Source organism: Rhipicephalus sanguineus, chromosome 9 (assembly GCF_013339695.2).
Source record: "Rhipicephalus sanguineus isolate Rsan-2018 chromosome 9, BIME_Rsan_1.4, whole genome shotgun sequence".
Classification (NCBI taxonomy): domain Eukaryota; kingdom Metazoa; phylum Arthropoda; class Arachnida; order Ixodida; family Ixodidae; genus Rhipicephalus; species Rhipicephalus sanguineus.
This window is the reverse complement of record NC_051184.2, coordinates 7,757,120-7,780,065: the sequence shown is the minus strand read 5'-3', so window position 1 is coordinate 7,780,065 and position 22,946 is coordinate 7,757,120. Positions and strand designations below refer to the sequence as shown.

The 22,946-nt window shown below is 46.5% G+C and overlaps 1 protein-coding gene across 4 annotated transcripts in view; it reads left to right on the top strand.

The window, feature by feature from the left end:
• Nucleotides 1-22,946, top strand: part of LOC119404547 (excitatory amino acid transporter 3) — a 54,132-nt gene that overhangs the window by 17,224 nt on the left and 13,962 nt on the right. For all 4 annotated transcript variants that reach the window (XM_037671086.2, XM_037671088.2, XM_049418923.1 and 1 more), the window contains exons 2-3: nt 21,149-21,449; nt 22,478-22,793. In XM_037671086.2, the coding sequence (XP_037527014.1) occupies nt 21,149-21,449; nt 22,478-22,793 (617 nt within the window). The remainder of the gene's footprint in view (nt 1-21,148; nt 21,450-22,477; nt 22,794-22,946) is intronic.

Below are 22,946 nucleotides of genomic sequence, written 5' to 3'. Positions count from 1 at the left end.
AAAATCGGTGTCATTCTGTATATCAGTATTGATATGTTTCTCGAGACCTGACGTCAAATCCCCTTCAAAAATGACCCATAAGTGAGATATGGGAACACCTTATTTAAAAGGAAAACTTTAGCCGACATTTTGTTCAAACTACCTCCCTTCCTTCCTCCCACTCTAATCATCTTCACTGTCCAGGCCTTTGCGATAGACTAAATTTTGACTGCGGCCGGCTAGCTGAGGTGAGTTTGAGATGGTGGTGGTGGTATCTTTATTGCTCCCAGAACAAACAAAAAAAATAGAGAGGGGACCAGTACGACCAGTGAGTTTGAGACTTCTTTACTAGAGGCCGAGATAGGAGGGTAAACGCTGCATTGTCGACAATTGTGGGTCATGTCGCACGGCTTTAAAGCATACACGTAGTTGTAAGGTGCCATCGAGTTGCTGACGATTCTTTTGTTCGCCTCAAGACTATGAACTTCATTGAGATTTATATTTATTACAAGTTTTTTAACTTCACTTGGACTCTGCCCTGTGGCCTGCAAAATGCGCCGCTGAACCACGACCTCGTTTTTTTCTCTTACTTCCCACTTTCGTTAGCACTAGTTTTCGCTCTAGTAAGCCTGCAGCCCTCATGGCATGGCCACAATAAGAAAGTTTCACTTTCGTGACATTTTATACGATTGAATATAACGAGTGATAGACTGAGATATCTGTCCACTGAGCAGTTCTCGAGGAGTTTAAAAACCCCACGCCATCTTTTCATAATCAACCGGACTGTCAAGCGAACCGAGGATAGATACTGATGACAGTATTTTTAAATGATAATAGCCACAAGCTTACACTGATCGCGTTACACCACATTGACTAAATGAGGTAGAATAACTCAACGCACAAATTGGATCAGCATTATAGTTTCTTTATGAATTTCCATACCTATCTGTACTCTGAAAATTGGGTTCTCTAGTCAGTATCGACAGTATAGGGACGACGAGAGCACAAGAAGAAGCGTTTGAATATTCCTGCTGCTTCGGCAGGCAGGCACAAATTCAGATTTCCGGCCTGTTCTAAAGCGAGCTAACAACGCGTACTGTGCAGCTCGACCGAACATAGTAAAAAAATTGGTGGAAATTTTAAAGAGAGTGAGATAGAAAGAAATAAATGAAAAGGAAGAGGCAGGGAGGTTAACCATGGCAGTAATAACCGGTTTGCTACACTGCACATGAGTGGCGAAATAGCGGTCGGAAAGAGGACAGAGAGAGAGTGAGGTAAAATAAAAACAAAACAAAAAATGCACACATGCACACACATCCAGGACGTTCAGTGTTTTGTCATACCTAGTGGCCTTTAAACTTCTGACGCGGACTGCACGTAGTTTCACGCACTGCGCCCGCTATTTTAATAGCGAAGCTGTTTAGCTATCGGCAACTTGTGCTCCGTCGTGCAAAACTCCACGGGTGGGTATGCACCACAGGAATTGTGCAAGTCCCACTACCGAGTACAGCAGGTGTGAGCGTTAAAGGGACACTAGAGAGCAAAACGATTTTTCTCATATTAGTAAAGTACGCTTTCACGATACCAAAAACACCACGCTTGCTGCGAGAAGACGCTTAGTAAGCGAGAAAACGCGCAAAAACAAAATGTGGGTGGCGACGCCACCTTGAAGTTTCCGCACCATTCGCCGTGACGTTACACGTTTTGACGGCGCCTACTAGGGACTACGTAGTTCCTAATCGGTAAAAACGAAGTACATTGTCCTTTGAGTGGGCCATAGACATAACATACCACGTTCGGGGTAATTTTATTGAGCCAATGGCGCCAAAATACGATGAATACACTTTGAAATCCGCGACGTCACGCGGGAAGATTTCGTTGCGAAATTTAAGAATGAAGTTTCGAACTTGATTTTCTCCTCTATTAATAAACCTATGATGGCGAAATTAACGACATTAGAGTTCTCAAAGCCCAATTCTTTTTTCGAAAGCCTGCCCTTAGGCATAATAAATAATTTATCGATATTAACCGATCATTGTTTCCCTTTAGTGTCTCTTTAAAAGAAAACTCTGCACGGCGAAGTTGAGCACGTGAAACACGTGAGAGAGAGAGAGAGAATAGAGAGAGAGAGAGAGTAAAAAAGAGAGAAAGTGATAGAAAGAAACAGAAAGAAAAAAGTATAGAGAAATAAAGGGAATAAAGACGTAAAAAGATAGAAAGACAGAGAAATACGTAGAGAGAGAGAATGAAGGCAGGGAATTTAGCTGATTTCGAATCTTGCTTCTGCTGGTTTTCATTGTAGAAAGAGAGAGAAAAAGACAGACACGAAAAAGAGATAGAAAAAGCAAAGAACAAGACAGAAAGAGAAAGAAGGAAATAAATAGAGAGGAAGAGAGTGAAAGAAGCAGAGAGAGAGAGAGCAAGAAAGGGAAGAAAGAGAAATAAGATAGAACGAGAAAGAGAAAGAAATAGAAAGAAATAAATAGAAAGAAACGGATACAAAAAAAGATAAACAAGAAACAGAGAGAAAGAGAAAGAAAGATAGGAAAGGAAAAAAGAATGAATAATAAAAAGAAACGAGAAAGGCCACCCAGCTACGCTGTCCATTCAGGCTTTGTAGCAGTAGAGCGAAGCTGCCTTGTTTTCGCTAGCGGCTCATGATTTTCGAGGTTTTGACGCGGACACACGCGTCACTGCGAGTTTTACGTGACAGTACATAGTGAAACGTGTATCGCAAGTCAATGTTATTTTTTTTTTTGCTGGTTTGTTTACGCGTGGGTACCAGCTAGAGCGACGGCAGGGCTACCAGATATGAGGCTATGCAGTTTTTTATGCCACAAGCTTGACTACTCGAGTCCTCATTCACCAGACTTGAACATAGCCTATGTATCTTGCACTCAGGCTACGAGCCTTTCTAGTACTGAGAATAAACATGGCCTTTGAAAGTAGTCTAATCCCACTGCTCGTAAATCTTGCGAAGCGCTTATTTAGAAGCCATTATTTACTCGCTTCGAATAAAATTATCGTTGACACTACCACTTATTTTGCCGTGTTTGCTTCTACAAATTTCAGCCTTCTTTTCTCATTTCCATTCCTACTTCTTCTTTAACAAGCTCTGGCTTGTTTACAAAATTTTTGTGATGGATAGATTGCAAAATACAATAAACAGCCCAGCCTTAGGCGTACGTAGTGTTCTCCATTAGGGGGGCGAAGTTCTCCCCCAGCTCTTGACGACATCCTCCCACCGACGCCCTTTCTTACGATCAGAACGTAGTGCAAAAACGAGGTACTAGACACACGCCTATGGCCTCGATTGCACACGCCTATGACCTCGATTGTTCGAAAGCTTTCTTCCGTTATCGAACTCATTCAACGCAATAGTGAAGATGGTGGCAGCAATCTTCGCTGTTGCTTTTTTTCTTTTGTTTTTATGGTCCTGCTCACATTCAGCGCATTGAATGAACAGCGCCACATTCCACCTGTTGGTAAATTAGAATAACACAGTAGGTCAAAGTAGAAAACGCTTCAAACAATACATGAGCGAATGGGCGAGACAGGCGTACCTCTGGCATTGTAATATCTCTCGTGTTATCGGAAAACAACACTTGCTTTTTACACGGTCGGACGTCTAGATAGATGCAACGATGCTTGCGCATAAACATGTCGTACAAGGACTCGGAACTGCGTCTCAAAACAAGTCACAGATAACTGCGACGACTATTGCGTGAAAATAAGCGTACATAGTTTATGGGGTTCAGGGTCCCAAAGAGACTCAAGCTATGAGAGACGCCGTTAGTGGAGGGCTCCGGGTATTTTAGACCTTCATCTTCAACAAACTTTGATTCAGTATATTTTCGACCACCTGGAGTTCTTAAGGTGTTCCGGCAACGCGAAGTACACGGGCCTCTAGCATTTTAGCCTCCGTCGAAATGTGAACGCCGAAGCTGCGATCGAACCCGCGTCCTTCGTGTCAGCAGGCGAGCACCGTAACCACTGAACCACCGCAGCGGCTGTGAAATAGACATATAGCCAAGCAGAAGTTTAATAAAAGCGTATTCTTCATTTGTCAAGACAGAAGTTTGTTCTCGTGAAAACATCTCCCATTTTACTCTGGCATGAATTATTTGACAGCCATCGGTAAAACCGTTTCGCTTTTTGTGCTCGTGTTTTGATCACCCCGTAGTCAGTTCATTTAGGGCCCGCTGTCTGTTTAGGTCGATAGTGCTTTGATGCACATGCACTTGACTCGCTCGCACTCTATCCAAGATGTTTGGTTTCTTACATGCAGGTATTTCGCAAGAATTATACTATATTACTAGCGAGTGAGTGCCCAAGCTGAATTTTTTTCGCACTACATACGCACCTGACGGTAGAGCAAAGTTTCCCAACCAAGAATTTGCGCCAGCCTGCTCTGTTTGCTCATACGGCTATGTCATCCTCGTATCCCTCTACTGTCTCCTATGCATATTTTTTGTGGCCAACGAAGTAGGCGGTTCTTTTGAGCAGAGCCAGCCCAGGCTATTTGGAGGTTATGCTTACGACTATATTCCTCGGGTCGGTTTACAGCAACTTAATTCTGCGCCAAGAATGAGATTGCATGCTATGAAGGCAGCTGCCTTAGATGCCTCATCAAACGCAAAAAAAGGAACCGTCGGCGTCGTCAGTGTCAAAAGCAAAAAAGAAATCATCGCGTGATGACAGTACACTATGGCATCATGACGTCATATGCCACCGAAGTGTTTGACGCCATCATGAAGTCACTATTACGTCACATCATGACGCAATCACATGCATCGTCGATTGGTCAATGGTGGGCCGACTCCACAGGCACTGCAACAATGCGTCCGGTGCAGAAGGCCTTTTTTTAGTGGGGTGGTCAATACAACCGAGAAATACGAAAAAGAAGAACATGGCTTTCGCCTTCGAGACGTCTGAGGCAAATGCATGAAGGACCGCGTGACCATTTTTTTTTTTGTGATTGATCATAGGTGGAATATGAGATGTTCAATTGAAATGTCGAATATTTAGGAACGCAAGAGCAAAATTTTACATCGAAAGACCAGCTGAAAAATTCACGCATATTCACAACAGCAGTTGGAGCCGCTGCGCCAGATAGAACACTCGAATCTATATGCTACCGCTCAATTACCTGATTTGTTTATCTGATGATGCTGTAAACGTCAGCAATTTTCCCATCTGTACTTTTTTTTCTCAGAACAACTTAACACCACAAGCACGGAGATACAAAAATGGAACGAGAAATACTTGATGTAGTGGAATATGCACAATGACGATTATCTTGGCGCCAGAACGCTTCAGTCGGTGAAAAATGCATCGTGCACTTAAACTAAGGTGCGCTTTAACGCGCCTTCTGCCCAACAACAGGCGATGGAAGAAAACTCATTCAATATACACAGACAAGAAGCATACGTGTTCTGCAGGATACACTGACCAATCAAAATGCACTTCGCTGCGATCCACAATAATATGCATGCTCTAGAAGATATTTAATTTAAGATGTTTTGAAATGTCGCCGAACATAAATTGGGCGACATATTTTCCAAGACATTCAATAAAGTCTTGGAAAATATGTTTTAACGAGTATTTGAACGAGCAACACCGTGTTTAGTAGCTGGCATTACGCGAATATAATTCCCTCGTATAATTTCACCGTGAAGGTTAAGCGGTTAAGATGTTGTGCTGTTAACATCGAGGACGCGGGTTCGATTCCCGGTCACGGCGGCCTCATTTCGACGGAGGCTAAATCCAAGAACACCCCTGTACTTATATTTACGTACACGTTAAGGAACAGAATAAGGATGGGTTGGGGCTCATTCGGCAAGCATTATCAAATCATGAATGGTAATCTACCACTATCCCTCAAGAGGAAGGTATATAACAGCTGCATCTTACCGGTACTTACCTACGGAGCAGAAACCTGGAGACTTACAAAGAGGGTTCAACTTAAATTGAGGACGACGCAGCGAGCGATGGAAAGGAAAATGATAGGTGTAACCTTAAGAGACAGGAAGAGAGCAGAGTGGGTCAGGGAACAAACGGGGGTTAAGGACATCATAGTTGAAATCAAGAAGAAGAAATGGATATGGGCCGGGCACGTAGCACGTCGGCAGGATAACCGGTGGTCATTAAGGGTAACTGACTGGATTCCAAGAGATGGCAAACGCGTGAGGGGGAGACAGAAAATTAGGTGGGTAGATGAGATTAAGAAGTTTGCAGGTATTACGTGGCAGCAGAAAGCACAGGACCGGGTTGATTGGCGGAACATGGGAGAGGCCTTTGCCCTGCAGTGGGTGTAGACAGGCTGATGATGATGAAGGAACAGCAGGAGGGCAGAATTTATTCGGATTCCCGCACTATATACGGCGTGAATCATAATCTTATCCTTGTTTTTGCAAGTGTACCCCAACATTTAGTTGTTCGTTCCTTCGTCTCACGTGCGCTAAGCAACGTAACATGGTTCTTAGTGACATGAAAGAAAATTAAAGGACAGGGAGGGGGGGGGGGGGGGAGGCATCACTCTTACACCTAATACAGCGAGGTGCCGGAAGAGTTAATAAAGAGAAAATAGACAACCACCCGTTTGTAGCACGAAGCCAGAAGGAAATCCCTGCGGATTTCTGAGAAATAAAGCTTCTTAGTAGCCGAAAAAATTTGTCCTGGTCGGGGGATTGAACTCGAGACCAACGCCTTTCCGGGGTGGTCGCTCTACCATTTGAGCTAACCGGGAAGCTGGCCATTGGCAGCGCGATGACGAATTATCGTGCTACAGACGGGTAATTGTCAATTATTCTTTCTAAAGTTACCAACAGATAATGAAGGTAGAGAAAGCACAGCGGACGTCATTTCTAGTTTTCTGTCAAAGTGTAGCAATAATGAGTTGAAAGGAAACGAAAACAGGCGGAAAAACAACTCGCCACCAGCGGCAGACGAATCCATAACATGCGCATTACATGTTTCTGTTATCAATAACGCGTTTCCTGCTACTCTGCCCTCACCCGAACTGCTGCGGTGTAGTTGCTAAACAACACGGCTGGCAATGGCACATTCCTGTGTCTGGAACTCGCCGGAGACACTGCAGGAATAAACCATTTATTTTTCTGCAATTGCAAACAAGCGTTCGCTAACGGCAGTGAGTGGCACAATTACTAAGTATTGCAGCTGCCGAAAGCAAACTAAATATCGCAGGTAACTCGGCGATCGTATTGAAATTGAATGAAGACAACGTTAATTTGTGTTATAACAGCAGATCACCAATATAATAAACCTAGGTAACATTTACGATGATTTACTCATATATATATATATATATATAATATATATATATATATATATATATATATATATATATATATATATATATATATATATATATATATATATATATATATATATATATATATATATATATAGCTCTCGCTTATAGCAATCTTTAATTAACCAGTAGTAGCCAATATCAGCCGTATAGCCAAGGTAAATGAGTGTGCTAGTTGAAACGAAGTGATTGCACTGACTTCGGGATTAGCCCACATTTTTCGTTAGATATCGGACATCGTCATGCCCTGTTACAGAATCTGGGTGGAAGATACTTTAGAAGTTTGTCTGTGTGCTTCTGTGTATTCTGTTGTGTGTGTTCGCTATAATAATGAATGCTTTAGAAAAACTTTGCTCATCATCCTCATGATCATTCTGTCTTACAGGGGCGTAGCCAGAAATTTTTTCGGGGGGGGGGGGGGGGGGTAACCATACTTAATGTATGTTCGTGCGTGCGTTTGTATGTGTGCGTGTATATACACGCAAGCAAAATTGAAAAATTTCGGGGGGAGTTTGAGCCCCCCTCCTTCGCTACGCCCCTGCTGTCTTATGTCCACAGCAGGAAGAAGGCCTATCACAATGATCTCCAACGCACCCCGTCCTGCGCGAGCTTGTCCATGTTATACCTCCAAATTTTTTAATTTCGTCGCTCCATCTAACTCTTATCGGCAGCACTTCCCAACTCTTGGTGTCCATTTCGATGTTCTCACCATTGGTTATCTGTCCGTCTCATGACTGCCCCGGCTCATTTCCTCCTTTTAATATCTACTACGATATTGCCTGCCCGCGTTTCTTCACTGACCCGGTCTGCCGTCTTCCCGTCGCTTGGAGTTACGCCTATAATTTTTATTGTTCTATAGCACGCTCGGTGGTTTTTAACTTCTCCTCTAGTTTCATACTGAAGATGCCCTACCACCTAGCCCAACCAGATACTTTCTCTGGTTTCTTTGTCATTTCTCCAGGTTTCTGCCCCATACGGTAGAATGAGAGGTCAGCTTAAATGGCGTCTTTGGGCACGGTGACCGCGGACGGACAGTGGGCTCTCGTAGCGTTGGGTCACTGCGTAGCCAGGAGGCGGCATCTTAACCCGATGCTCAAGCTTCACAGCGCTGCTGTCGGTGGCGACAAAATGCAGACGCGGAGACGGCAGGCGAAGCGCGCAGCGGGGATTCGGCGAACAATGCTATATGGCTGTTTGTAGAGCGGGATCGCACGTGGAGGGCGCATGATGGCACGAATGGCACCCGATCTCGAAGACACTCCCTTCGGGGCAAGTGTGCAAGCTGACACGCCGACGATACGCCGCCCCCTCCCCTCCCTCACTTACCTCGGTGGTGTTATAGCTTCGTGTGCGCCGTTGGCTTCTACACAGGTGTCGCCTATCGACGCCGCCGTGCTGCGTTCACGTCACACCAGCAGGAAGCGACGATGACACCTCTTAGCAGCTGCGTGAGAAGGGCATCGTCATCGTCCCCGATTGCGATGTCTGTGGCCGTACATATATATACAGGTGAAAAGTGTCGTTAGGGTAATGCGTAGGACTGTCACAGGTACACTCAATGACGAAACACCAGAACTGCAAAGGCATATAGAATTTAGCCCGAGTACCAGATGCGTAGTGTGGTGACGGAAGAGCAAGTCGGCGTTACTCTTGCGCTTCGTATGTCGTTTCCTTTATATTCCGCTGACTCCCGCCACGGGAGACCACGCACTTCTTGAATGCATTCTCGGCGACATGTCTGGAAATAGTGATGTCGGTTCGCCTGTGAAGGCGCAAGGCGGCTGGCTACAGGCGTTTGTCCAGGATTATAGTTCCCTTTCTCTTTTGGGGGAAACAGGGGTTACCGAATTTCAAGGGGAGGGGGTGAGGGCGGGACTGCGTAAACCACTAAACTACTGGCCGGAGAAAATTGAACATCTTGAAAAAGAGCGCAAATTACAAGGACAAGGCAGGTAAGTTTTATTTGAAGCTACAAACATATTTATGTACTCGCAGCCTGTCCCCCATGCGACCACTTCACATATGACGTCAGAAGGCAACCATTCTGAATCCTAAAAAAATAAAAATACGAACAAGCACTAAAATTTCAGGTACTTTGACGTGCATAACAGCATAAAAAAATGCAGTGGTGCTGAGCGTTCCAAGAAAAGGTGCTGGCTGTAATGTTGGACGATGGAAGGAGCGCTAATGCACTGCTCACACTGCTTTATAATGTTAAATGCCTCATTGATCTCTCTAGTGGTCTGACTTTGAGCTGATAGTACCTGAGTTTCATAAAAAAACATTGACACAGTCGCACTGCGAAACGTGTTGAGACACATGCGAGCAAGGATTCCCCTGCAAAGAACGCTTGTGCTCTAATCAATCTTCTCTTGTCCGTGTCGTAATTTGCGCTGTTTTCAAGATGTTCACGAACTATTACCAACTAGCCCAGCTGTCGATCCTTCTACTGGCCGGAGGAACCTAACCAGTCGCACGTCCGCTCGGAATGATACCGGAAATATGAAACACACTACATGTATTTGAGATCCACACGCATTGCGGGAAGCTAACTTAGTGAGTTAAGATCATAAAATAGCACAGCATGCAGCTAGTCTTTTATCGCTACTTTCATTATTGCTATTTTAACCCAGCAATATGGAACATCTAGCAGCCCAAGAGCTCCTACGCCCAACGCCGCGGAGAGACAAAAGAGACACTGTCGAGTTATTACTCTGTCCAGCTTGGTCGGGAAAAAGTTTTGAAAAGAGCTGCGCGATGATGTCACACGTGCTCACGCCAGTATATTTGATGACTAGGCGTCACCTTTTGGCAGCACTCGCATCACGCTTTGCTGGCAATGCAGGAAGTGACAATGTATAGCCGCATAGGGTGACACCTTGCGCGTGATCTTTTTCAACCATAGCGCCTCTACGCCCACTAACTTTAAGAGTTCGGCGCTTAGATCAATTGCGACACAAGCTGCCGACGTTCACGTCAGGTTCCGCAGCTTCAGGGCTTTTCGACGTGGGCTGTCCGCCAACGTTGTTCTTCAGAAAGGTAATCAATGCACTTAAGGTATTTTGTGCATTCCAACTTTCGGAGCTTGCGCCTCCATTTCGTCTCCAGTCGTTCGACTAGGCAATCGACTTACGGAATTTGAATTCGGCGTTCTATTTATTGCAGCACAAAGCAACGAAGCGCACTCATGATGGCTCCTCGGGAACAAAGAAAGCCTTCAGTTGCAGAGAAAAGAAAAATGTCGGCATGCTCTCTGGATCGATCAAGCCAATTTTCTCTGAACTGGATACCAGCTGTGCCAGATCTTAGCGACAATAGAAATGCTAAATAAACAGAAGTAAGACCTACTGTGTGTAGATGCACGTACGTACGCGTGTTCTTTTCGCAGTTGTTGTGTTCGTTAAGAAACTATCATGTAAATTACGAGTAGTTGGCGCCACGCATACGCACCAACATTTATTTAAATATATTTATTAAAAAATATATAGCTTATCAGGAGTCCGAGAGCTCCTGTTTTATACGTTTGTCTGTTTGGAACCCCTTAAAATTTAGTGTACTTCTGTACTACTGACGAACAAACTTTGTGACACTGCGTTGGACTAGGCGAGCTGTGCGCTGTAGACATAGGTCTTCGCGCAGAGGTGGGGGCGGATATCAGTCTTGAATTGTCTCCCATCTTGCTTTGCTATGGAGTCTCACGTCCATCATTCTGCCTTGTTTCGCATGACTATCGTGCGTAGTCGTCTTATTTCACTTTGTTTTGTGCGTCTTCGAATGCGCGAGCGGAGCGTGTGCTTACTCAGCGCGGTCACTGAAACAATGAGACAAATGGTGCCAAGATTCAATCGCACATTCCTCGTAAACGTGCCCGCTCGATAACCCATGGAGGCATGGCGCAGGGGTCCACTCACTTGTGACTGCTGACAACACGCGGCTCTCCGCACGTTCTTATCGATCGAGTACCACGCGTGTTGCTTTAATCCGGGATTCCAAACAGGGCAGACGCTCAGGGAAAAATGGCAACTTGAAGAGGAGAGAAATCCTCGAACATAGGGTGTCACTAGAGCCAACCTTTCGACCTACATATATAACTACTTGTAATAATGAAGATAACTTCCTACCACTTCTTGAAAGCTACCTATGTGTTTCCCAAACATGAACTGTTTGAAAAGCTTTAACCTTACCGCTTGCTTTGTGTAATTGCATAATGTCATTGATTACATCCCGCAACGACCTATTCACTCACTACGTGCGTCTTTGTAACTCATGTATTAATGTATTCTTTATGCATGCCACATGTGTTTGTTAAATAATTTTACGTGAAACCTTTTTTTGTAATTACTCCAAATTCTTATTTGTGAAATGTTCAACAAATTACACTCGTGTATATCCTTATTGTATGCATGCACTTCCTGCTAAAATCCCCGTTGGGGTTGGCAACATGTATGAAAGAATAAATGAGTGGTCTTTGCCTTCTTCAAGGTAGCAACGACCACCCGCTTGTAGCACAAAGCCACAAGGAAATCCGTATTGTTTGTAGCACGAAGTCACAAGGAAATACATACGGATTTCCCTGTGGCTTCGTGCTACAAACGGGTGATATTTCTGCCTTGAAGACAAGACCACTTGTCCAAAGGTTGGCTCCAGCAACACGTCGTGTTCGAGGATTTTTCATCTCTTTCATCTGGGATGTGATGTGTAGGCATCTGTTGGAATTTATGGAAAAACTCATGAGTGACGTCAGCGAGTGACGTCAGCCGTCAGCGAAGCGCGTATCTACACTGGATAAACATAAACGAAAATGTTCCAATAGCTAGATCTTAACTCTGGACCTCTGTTATCGAGTCACGATTCTCTGTAACTACAGGCTCACGTCTGCCTCATCGGGTGGAATATATGCCATCTTTCAGCACGTACCGCGTGCAAGCAATCGCGCTCAGAAGCTTGGCGCGTTTTCCACAACGTTGACAATTTCCTCAACAATTTCCTTAGCGCAGGCTAGGGCGTTGAAACACTGTGCGCGTTTTTACAACACTGTCTGAATGTGGTCGAGTAGCCGCTCACTCGAATGTGGGCACAGATAAGCGCTTTAAAATTTGAACACTTCATCAACAGCAATGTTGTGCGCATTGATTGTGACAAACATCGACATACGGTTCCTGTTGCATTTTTTTTTACTTAACTGACCCGAGGCGAAGCGTTGCGAATATGATACCGATCCAAGGCGGCCGCGTTATCATGTATGTTGTATGCTATACAAGGGCAGTTACAGATTTTCTCAAGGGTACTGGACCGGACAGTAGACTGTAGGGAAACCACTGTGTTACGTGGTTATTGTACATGCGAATCCCTTCTTTCTGTCTCCATCATCATACTTCATCACTCATCCTTCTTCTCCCCCCCCCCTCCCCCGCTCTGTGCAGGCCAGAGCGTATTAGCTCAGGCCGACTTCTCCGCCTTCTAATAAAAACTCTCCCTCTGAAACAAACTACCACTTTCTGAGATATCGATGTACGCTGCAAAAGAACATAGGTCGCGGAAACTAGCACGACGCAACCCCATCGACCCGCTAAGCTTTGACTCTTTACCAGCAAGCAATCACTAGGACTCGGTCATGAGGTTACACCGTCCATTGAAAGAAAACAGTTGGAACGGAAAACCGTCCGCGCAACAAGGGACAATGCCAGGAAAAAAAAGACAATGGGTCGATAATCTCAAGGTGCGCCAGCGCTCGCCGATAAAACAGTTTCCTGTTGTTGTGAAAGCTGCTGAGAAAAAAGCGTTGTGATGCAGGCTATGATAACGTCATTAGAAAAGTTATAACAGCAGTCGTACGGATGGCGTTTGTGCGTCACGTTGATTGAGAACGTATGTACCATGATGCCCACTGATTCGAAATTTTCTGGTTCAAATTCTAGAGCGCTGAATTTGACGAAATATACGGGCTACAACATAAGACTGCTTCGAACAAGCTTCTGATTCTCATTTTTGAATTTCAAGAGGTCACATGGTTCCTTATACATTTGCCTAAACCAACACGAAAGCGAAAGCCATCTTCTTCTTTTTCTTCTCATTCGATTGTATCGAGTCCCCTCCCCCGAAAGCTTTCTGGACCCAACGTTATTTTGCACTGCCTCCGACATCGGAGGCATTGAAAGCTTTCTGCACCTCACGTGGTTTTGCACTGCCTCCGGGAACGGCGCACCTTTGCACAAGCCAACGTTTCTAGGTTCTAAAGACGTTGGAGCAATCGACGATTTCATATGTGATGACACCATCATGTGACGCCACGTTATGTGACATCAGAGCGACGTCAGATGACGTCACAATGACGTCTTAAATTTCGGTGACCTGCGCCGTCGTGATTTCATCACAATGATTTCTTGCATCAGTCGTGTTGACGCCACCGACGCCGACGGTCACTTTTCGCGTTTTGTGAGGCATCTAAAGCGTTCGCCTGAATAAATTTGCGTACGGCAAAGATACGTGAATGGCCGTTTCTTGCGTCTCTTCGCATGTTTCGGTGACATATCCAAACGAACGCAACAAGACGAGCATTCCCGCTTTGCTTCACAGGTGCCGAGGGCTAGGAAGCGACGAGCGCCAGATGTCAAAATGACGGATGTTTTCCCATTCATACAAAGGAGCGCGTTGTAATGCAGAACTCCGATGCTAAATGTAGCTGCAATATTCTGTTAATCCTAATGTGAAAACCTGTACGAGTACATCGCACGCGACGATAAGAATTATAATAAAAGACCACTTTTTGATCTATACGTGCCATGTTATTACAGTGATATTCAGCGAAACATTTGTCCCCAAAAAATTGCTGGCATATTTTGGAGCAATGTCGCGTTCAATAGCAACTGACAAGCGATACTCTGGTGATTCCTCCCAAAAAGACGTGCCTTGTACACCCGACAACAATAATTTTATAGTTGCAATATATGTCGAAATGCTTAAAAACGCGTTCCCGAATTTGCTAGGACACGTTGCCGGGCCAGTAGGTTAGAATTCGTAAATTACACATAATTTGTACATAATTTTGTTCACGAATATTGCTTTATTCTTGCTGACCTCACTGCTGCCCCGTTTTACAGCGAAAGCTGTTATGAGATCGTTTCAGCGGCCGTTTTTGGCGCCGTAGTTGTCCGCCGCCGCCGCCGGTGTCCGTAACCATTATCGCTCGAAATAAAAAAAAAACGAAATAAGAAAAAAATTCCAGGATGGAACGAGGTTCGAACCTGGGCCCTCTGCTTCGGAGCCCAGTATTCAACCTCTGAGCCGTGCCGGTTTTTTTTTTTCTTTATTGCCTTGCATACCAAGACTATTTACATACTCACAAAAACAGGGTAGAGCTATACAATTACAAAGTGAAATTGCCGGTGCTTGAAACTGCTTTGCAAAAAGGTCCTATACAGGCTTCATGTCGGGAAGGAACCACATTAACATATGTAATGTAGCGTGGTAGAAGAGTAAAATAAGTACCAAGCGTCGCACAACGCGAATTCTGTAACCAGGCGTCACACAATGCGAATTGCGCAACGAGAAGGTTGTTGAATGCTTCCAACCCATTACAAATGGATCCGCCATAATTCTTCATAGTCATCAGGCACAGCATCAACAAAGTGCGCAGCCTTACATGCATTTAGCAGGCACCACGGCTCTCCGTAGAATGACGAAAAATGGCATAATGCCTGCTTTCATACTTCTCAAAAATTACAATGATTTATAGCATAGTGGGTTCCCCGCAACTGCACTTGTATTGGTTGCCAAGGAAGCCCATAAGCGCATGATCCTTTTTCTCGGGGTCTCAGTAAATTTCTTCGCCCCCCCCCCCCCCCGCCCTCTCTGTCCCACGTCAACGTATGTTATACAGCATGACGGGGAGGGAAATAGCGACCGGGCGTCAACCAATGCAAATTACATAACTGGTGGGCCGTTTAAAGCTTCCAACCCATTACAAAGGGATGAGCCATAATTCTTCGCCGTCATCAGTCGTCGCGTGACAAAGTGCACATAATGCCTTACAGACGTGTAGCTGGTACCTCGATTCTCCGCAGAATGGCGAATAATGGCTTAGTAGGTGCTTCCCAGCTTCACAAACATTGTGATTTATGGCGTAGTGGGCACGGTGCTAGTGTACTTGTATTAGTAGTCCCAAGAGAGCTTACAACGGGCTCTAGAAACGCCGCTCTTCCAGCTTTCGCTGTGACTGTGCTGCGGTTTCAGCGCAGGCCTGGCGTTTTTTCACGAACCGGCATGTAGGCCCAGTAAGGGAACAGTTTTGTCTGTTTCCTGTTGCCTCATCTCGGTGGCACGTCACATAGTCATTTATGTGCACATGCCAGAATAAACGATGTTACATTACATTACATGGAGCAGCGCAACACGACAGAAACGGAGAATATGACACATTGTTGTAACCGGGTTTTTGGATCAACCTCACCGCTGACCCCAGTTGTCGTGCCGGTGTGTTTGGATCCGTCCCTTCTCGACAACCATGCTGTTGCTACGAGAGGGCAGCGTCGTACCCGGACTCCGTTTGGTAGCGTAGTCGAGTCTCCGGGTTGAGGAACTGATACTAGCAAGTTGGGAAAACAATAACAAGTTCACTGGCACTTTTTGAACACTCAATTACATCGTTACAAGGAAAGAGTTCAGTGACGAGCGAATTGGATGAGCCTGTTACCGAGGGCTCAGAGCCCCATTTCTCACTCAGCATCGTCGTTTTAACCCCTCAGTTTGGCTCCTCCCTCTTGATGACCACCAATCACACACACGACACCTCCCACCATGGCACAGTCCATTTCACTGTCGCGGAGGGGTCATGGCACACTTGAAGCGGCAAGAGTCCTGCGGTTGTCGACACGCAGGTGGGGGAGAAGCAGAACAGGTTCCTCGTGCTTGCCCATGCAGATCTTTTCCCGACGCAGCGAAAGGGTTGCGGAGACTCCCGTCCAAACATACCCGTCAGGTGGCTTCGGCAGCGTACCAAGCCAAGCCCAGGTGGTCCATTGTCTCCGGCATCGCCGTCCCAGACTTTGAGGCCGAGATTCTGCCCATTGTTGGTCACTCGCCGTCCCAGGAATTTCGTTTCCAGGAAGGATACAGGTGTTCTAGCAGCGGGAGAACACCTCGTCCGCCGATTCTCTTGGTCAGTGCTTCGCCACCGACAGCCGGTCATAACACACATACACAGCGCTATCTTTACACTAAACGTTTATTTGCAATCGCATGTACGCTTCGGCGGTACAGTGGTTGCGGTGCTCGGCTGCCGACTCGAAGGTCGCGGGTTCGATTCCGGCCGTGGCGGTCGCATTTCGATGGAGGCGAAATGCTAAGGCCCGTTTACTGTGCGATGTCAGTGGACGTTAAAGAACACCATATAGTCGAAATTTCCAGAGCCGTCCACTATGGCGTGCCTCATAATCATGTCGTGGCTTTGGCACGTAAAACCCCGGGATACTATTATTGCAATCGCACGTTATTTTTATGCCGTGACAGCGAATCGATTGAAAAACGAAGGATAGAGCATATAAAGGTACAGCACAGAATCCGCACGTGTCGTCACTGTAATCACAACGCACTTGGACATGCCAAAGCGCTGACTCTAGAGACCTATTTTCTTCATCAGATAAGGCCAAAGATGGCATGGAAAAAATGTGTGGGCGTGACATCCTTGGACTTATCAGACAAAGATAAGCGGTTTCTATAGAGTCAGCGCTTTGAAATGGCTAAGTGCGTTGTGCTCACAGTAATGACACGTGCGGGTGTTGTACTGTACCTTTATGTGTTCTCTCCTTCATTTTATTATCGATCCGCTGTCATTGCATAATTAACACGCACGATCGTAAGTAAACGTTTAGCAGAAAATTAGCGCTGTCTATGTATCTTCTCATTCTAGGTTCCTGTAGTGTTGCGCTGCTCAATACAAATTACGGAGGCATAGGAAAACAGCAGAGCGCGTTATCGAGTATGAAAGTATCGACCGCAACTTGTATCCTTGCTGTCCCATCTGTTCTGTTTTACATTGAACAAACAAAAAAAGAAATACGGAAGCGGCTTGTACTGATCGACTCTAAAATTACATTAATGTGCAGAACCAGAATAAGTTTATTGTGACGATTAAAAATATTACAGGGTGTTAATACACAGAAGAAGGTCCCGAAGTCAAAAACTGCAATGGGACTTCCCTTACAAACTATATATATAAAAAGGCTACATCAGTTAAAATACAATGAACAGTAGTTATTTTTCAGCACTAACTTTAATTAGTGTAGCCAAACTTGTGCGAAAAGATAGGCTCGAAAGAGCGTAATACACGTTTATGTATACGAGGCCATGAAACAGGATATTTAGAAAATGCATTCCCATATTTGATGTAGGGTGCTCGAGGGCGCGGGTTCGATTCCTGGCCATGGCGGCGGCACATCGATGGGGGCGAGATGTGTAGAACATCCGTGCTTAGATTAGGTGCACAATAAAGAACCCCAGGTGGTTTAAATTAATCCTGAGTACCTCACGACGACGGGCCTCATTATCATATCGTGGCTTTGGTGCGTGAAATCCCAGCTGGTATTATTATTTTTTTTAAGGTTTTAAGCCATCTTTAGCTTTATTCTCTTCCAGCCTCAACAAGAGTGCATAAATTTTTACACCTAAGCTCTGTAACCTCTTATACGTTTCATTAGTTTTGTACTGCGGAATGTGAAGTGCTTCGTTTTTGCTTTCAGATGTTTTGTCAATACTTTATATATATGTATATATATATATACTGGCCTTCCTCATTTCTTTGCTTTTATGTTCTTGTTACCTTGTAACCCCACAACGCGAAACTCCCTGAAAGGGATTGCAGTATTTATAAATAAAATAAATAAATAAATAAATAAATAAATAAATAAATAAATAAATAAATAAATAAATAAATTCATCCGATTCGACTAGCCGCTTTAAGTGTGTACCGGCTCTGAAAGAGAGGAATGAGGCGAGAGCACCGGTTCATCGCAGTGTTTAAAATTTATGGCATAGGAGATTTCCGAATTTCCGGGCGAGCTGAGCTTATCGCCGGGGTTGAACAGAGGCCACGGGAGCGATAAGTTTGTTTTACGGGGACTCTCGCAGCAGCGAGTCATTTAACAAGCTTCGAGTTAGAGAAGTTTTGTACCGCCGTATGGTTATTCGTGGGTTCGTACCACGGCTGTCCAGCCGGGTAGTTTGTAAAGTTATATACAGCAACGCAAAAAGTCAGTCCCATTAGGCAGCGCTAAGGAGCGCACAGGCGAAAGCACATGCTCACACGAGGCACTCATTAAATCACTTTGACCTTCCTAGTCGGTTGCATTATTCATCCCCCCCCCCTCCCCTCCCTCCTCCCCAGGATCTTTTTCCTGGGGGGCGGGGGGTACCCACGACAAATGAGTTCCTTTATGGGACAGGGAGGCGGGTAAATTATGCATTGTGTTCTGACTATGTTTCCTTTGGGGGGGGGGGGGGGGTGTAAAAGTGGGGCAGGCTAAAATTAAGGGGGGCTGCCCGCCCTCATGCCCCCGCTGGCGCGGCCCGCCTCTGAAGCTTTCTACATCTCACGTGCCGTTGCCCTACCTCCGGAATCGGCCCACCTTTGACCAAACGATGATGCGCTCCGATGACGTCATCAAATGACTTCATGACGACGGTACAAATTTTGGTGGTCTGTGACGTCATGACCACATTGCATGACAATGTCACTACACGACGCCATTGATGACCACAACACAATATGTTTGACGAGTCGGTTTTTAACTTCCACGTTTTCGGCGCGTAAGGCGGCACAGACAAGAAGGCGCACGAAACACAGGCAGAGACACGCAGCGCTCTGTTTTTCTCCTGATGACGCCATGCAACGCGCTTTCGATACCATTCGCATTGTTTTGCGGTTTTACGTGTCAAAACCGCGGTATTATAGCCACACCGTAGGAAAGGTTCCGGATTAATATGGGGTTCCTTAACGTGCAGCTATATCTAAGTACACGGGTGTTTTCTGCATTTCGACCCCATCGAAATGCGGTTTCTGTGGCCGGGAGCGCTCGTGTTCTGTTTTTCTTCCTTCGTCTGTTTTGTGTTCCCGCGCTCCCAGTAAGCTGAAGAACCGGGAGTAGAACCTGCATGGCCGGGAGTCGAACCCGCACCCTCGTGCGCAACACCCTAGCCGCTAACATACACACGGCGGATGGTAATGTACTACTGGACCTCTCGTGATGTGGTGCGGTAAATAAAAAGCTGAGAGTCAATTTTGTGGCGGTATACCTTCAACACAATGATGCTTGATCTGTTATTTACTGAGCGTTCGTAAAACACGAGTGCTTGCACTTTTAAAAATGCTTAACGAATAGACAAACGCATTTGATGCTTGCTATTAATGTCACCATTATTATACGTCCGTCTTAGACGCATCACTTCATTATCAGCAATGCACGTCCACCAACGTTTATTTCTTGCACTTAGCAGCGACAGCTGTTATGCGCTCTTCACACGCACAATAGAAATTCTTGGCTTTGACATGGGTAGTCGCGATGCAAATCAGACTGCTTCTCGTATACCTTGAGCGGTAAGTTGTACTGCTTCGTTTCTTCGGTTATTGTTTAAAGAAAAATACTGTCACTGTACTTGTTTATAGAACGAAACTGCAATGGAAAATCTATAGCGGTTTTCCCCAACGTTATTAGACTAGGTTTTCCCAGTGCAAAGCTTCCTAGTCCCTGCTGAAAATTCGAGCCCGGAGACAACGCTTTTCGGGGCCATCTCTCTCGTAAGAGATAACCAGGGATGCCAATATAGATCTCAGTGCGAGGACGAATTATGCGACAACCCGATGTATACACTGACCTTGGATACGGCAAACACTGATTTGACGTATTCAGCACCGGCGTAGCCAAAGGTGTGTGTGCGTGCGTGCGCGTGTGCGTGTGCGTGTGTGTGTGTGTGTGTGTGGAGGGGGGTGCTAGGTGGGGTTCTATTTCCCCCCCACCCCTGAATTTTTTTCCGTTTTGCATGTGTATATATACACGCACGCACCCCCCAAAAATATTTCTGGCCACGCCACTGGTATTCAGCGTACTTCAGCTATTGCTGTCTACAGGACTTAAATTTTGGTTAGTGCACGCGTGTGTGGCAGGTACGCCTATTTGCACCTACACAGGTTGGGGTCACGTAATCTGAGCATTAACGTCCTGTATGACGTCATTGGGAGAGCGGTACGTCACTGTGGACTCTATTAAGGCAGTGGCTATGCTGGCAAAACAGTGAGAACCGCGAAGCGGCACTGTGTATGTACGTCACTATAACCCGCACAGCGACACGGGACAACCACTGACACAGGCAAAATGACAATATTTATGCGACACCCGCCAGAACCTTGCCTTTCATTCAAATTGTACGGCTGTGGTATGACGTCATACGTGGCGTTTCTGCTCAGTTCACGTCACCCCGACATGTGTAGGCGCAAATAGACTCTTCCGTGTGTGGTTGTGTGCGTCTTTTCCCTGGACATAAAGATCGGTCTTGTTACTCGACGCTGTGGTCTATTGGTTATCGTGCTTGCCTGTGGACTCGAAGGTCGCGGGGTCGAATCCCGACCACGGTGGCCGCATTTCGATGGAGGCAACACGGTTGAGGCCCGCGTGCTTAGATTTAGGTGCACGTCAAAGAACCCCAGGTGGTCGAAATTTCCGGAGCCCTCTACTACGGTGTCCCTCATAATCATATTGTGGTTTTGGGACGTAAAACCCCAACATTTATTATCAGTGTTTTTTGCCTAGTGCATATCCACAGCTAAGTGTGCCCTGCTTTGCGCAGTCCTTCCGCGGGGGCATGTACCGGAGCACGGCGGACGGATCGAGCATGTCGACGACCAACCTGGCTGAGGATGCGGCCCCGCCCGCTGTGCAGCGCCCACCTGCGCTCCCTTCGCTGCCGGCGCAGGGATCCAAGGAGTTGGACGCCGCCGACACCGAGGACACCGAGTCGGCTGGAGGTGCGGCGCCCACCCCACGAGGAGGCGCCTGCCGAACCTTCCTGCGACATAACCGGCTAACCGTGGCCACCATAGCGGCCGTGGTGGCCGGCATCGTACTGGGAGTCGTACTGAGGCCTCTAGGTGAGTATCCGGCTGGGAGAAGCGTACTATGGACGCCTGTAAATTAGAACTGGTGATGGTGGTAACCCATCGTGCTTAGTATGCAGCGTAACACTCCGGCCGCTAAGGTACCTCAGCATGTGTTGAACTAAATGTGCGTTAGCTGATAGAGAAAATTTAAGAGTAGTGTTTATAACCGCTTTTATAACACATTCCTAGACTGCATGTGCATGTTGCCTATCTATGAATGTCTCATGGCGCGGGCCTATAGCTCGCAAGACGTAATCGTGCTGTACTTAAGTCTTAGAGCGGGTGGCAGGTATTATCAAGTGATATCTTAAATGTAAGCCAGTCGACTTGCTCGAAAATGAACGTATATAACGTCTGCGTACTGCCAGAAATAACGATGCAATGATGCGATGTTGCGACCCATTGTCACACTGGCAATTGCGACCATCCAGTCACCACGCCGAAATACCGCGCCCTTCACGTCTCATCGAGCTGCCATCACCTCTTAAAATAAGAATACGTTCTGTTCTGAGCACATCTGATTGGTTTACAAGTTATGCGATCGCAGTTGCACGACCGAGAAATTGAGCAGCGAGCGACTGACCTAAAAACGTGGCATTTCGACCAAAGCGACCATTTGTGACTGGTACCGCAGCCGCGCGACCGCCGCGAGTCGCTAATATGACTGAGCCGGGTGTCCGTGACTGAGCCGGGCGTCAGTGACTGAGCCGGGCGTCAGTGACCGAGCCGGGCGTCATTGACCGAGCCGGGTGTCAGTGACTGAGCCGGGTGTCAGTGGCTGAGCCGGGTGTCAGTGGCTGAGCCGGGCGTCAGTGACTGAGCAGGGTGTCAGTGACTGAGCCGGGTGTCAGTGACTGAGCCGGGTTTCAGTGGCTGAGCCGGGTGTCAGTGACTGAGCCGCGCTGCAGTGGCTGAGTCGGGCGGCAGGTACTGAGCCGGGTGTCAGTGACTGAGGCGGGTGTCAGTGACTGAGCCAGGTGTCAGTGACAGATCCCATAGTGTGCGCGACATTGTTGCAGGGCCTTTCTCAAAGCGTCAGCTGATGTACATCAACTTTCCGGGCGAGATGTTCCTGCGCATGCTGCGCGGCCTCATCCTGCCCCTCATCACCTCGAGCATGGTGGCCGCCGTCGGGGCGCTGGACGCGCGCCTCTCGGGTCGCATCGGCCTGCGCGCCGTCATCTACTACTTCTCCACCACGTTTCTTGCCATCGTGCTGGGCATCGTGCTCGTCACGGGTCTGCAGCCCGGCGCCGGCGATAGCGATACAGGCTCCTCCAAAGCTTCCAAGGCGCGCCTAGTCACCACCGCCGACACGCTCATGGATCTCATAAGGTATGTGCACGACAGTCGAACGAATCATTGCACAGCCGGCGTTCTATAATACCGGATCGCGAACACTTTTGAGACGCACTTTTGAGAAGCAATACAGAGAAATCTTCAATTAGTGAAAGACGGAAAGGCAGTAAAAAAAAAAAAAAGAAGAAG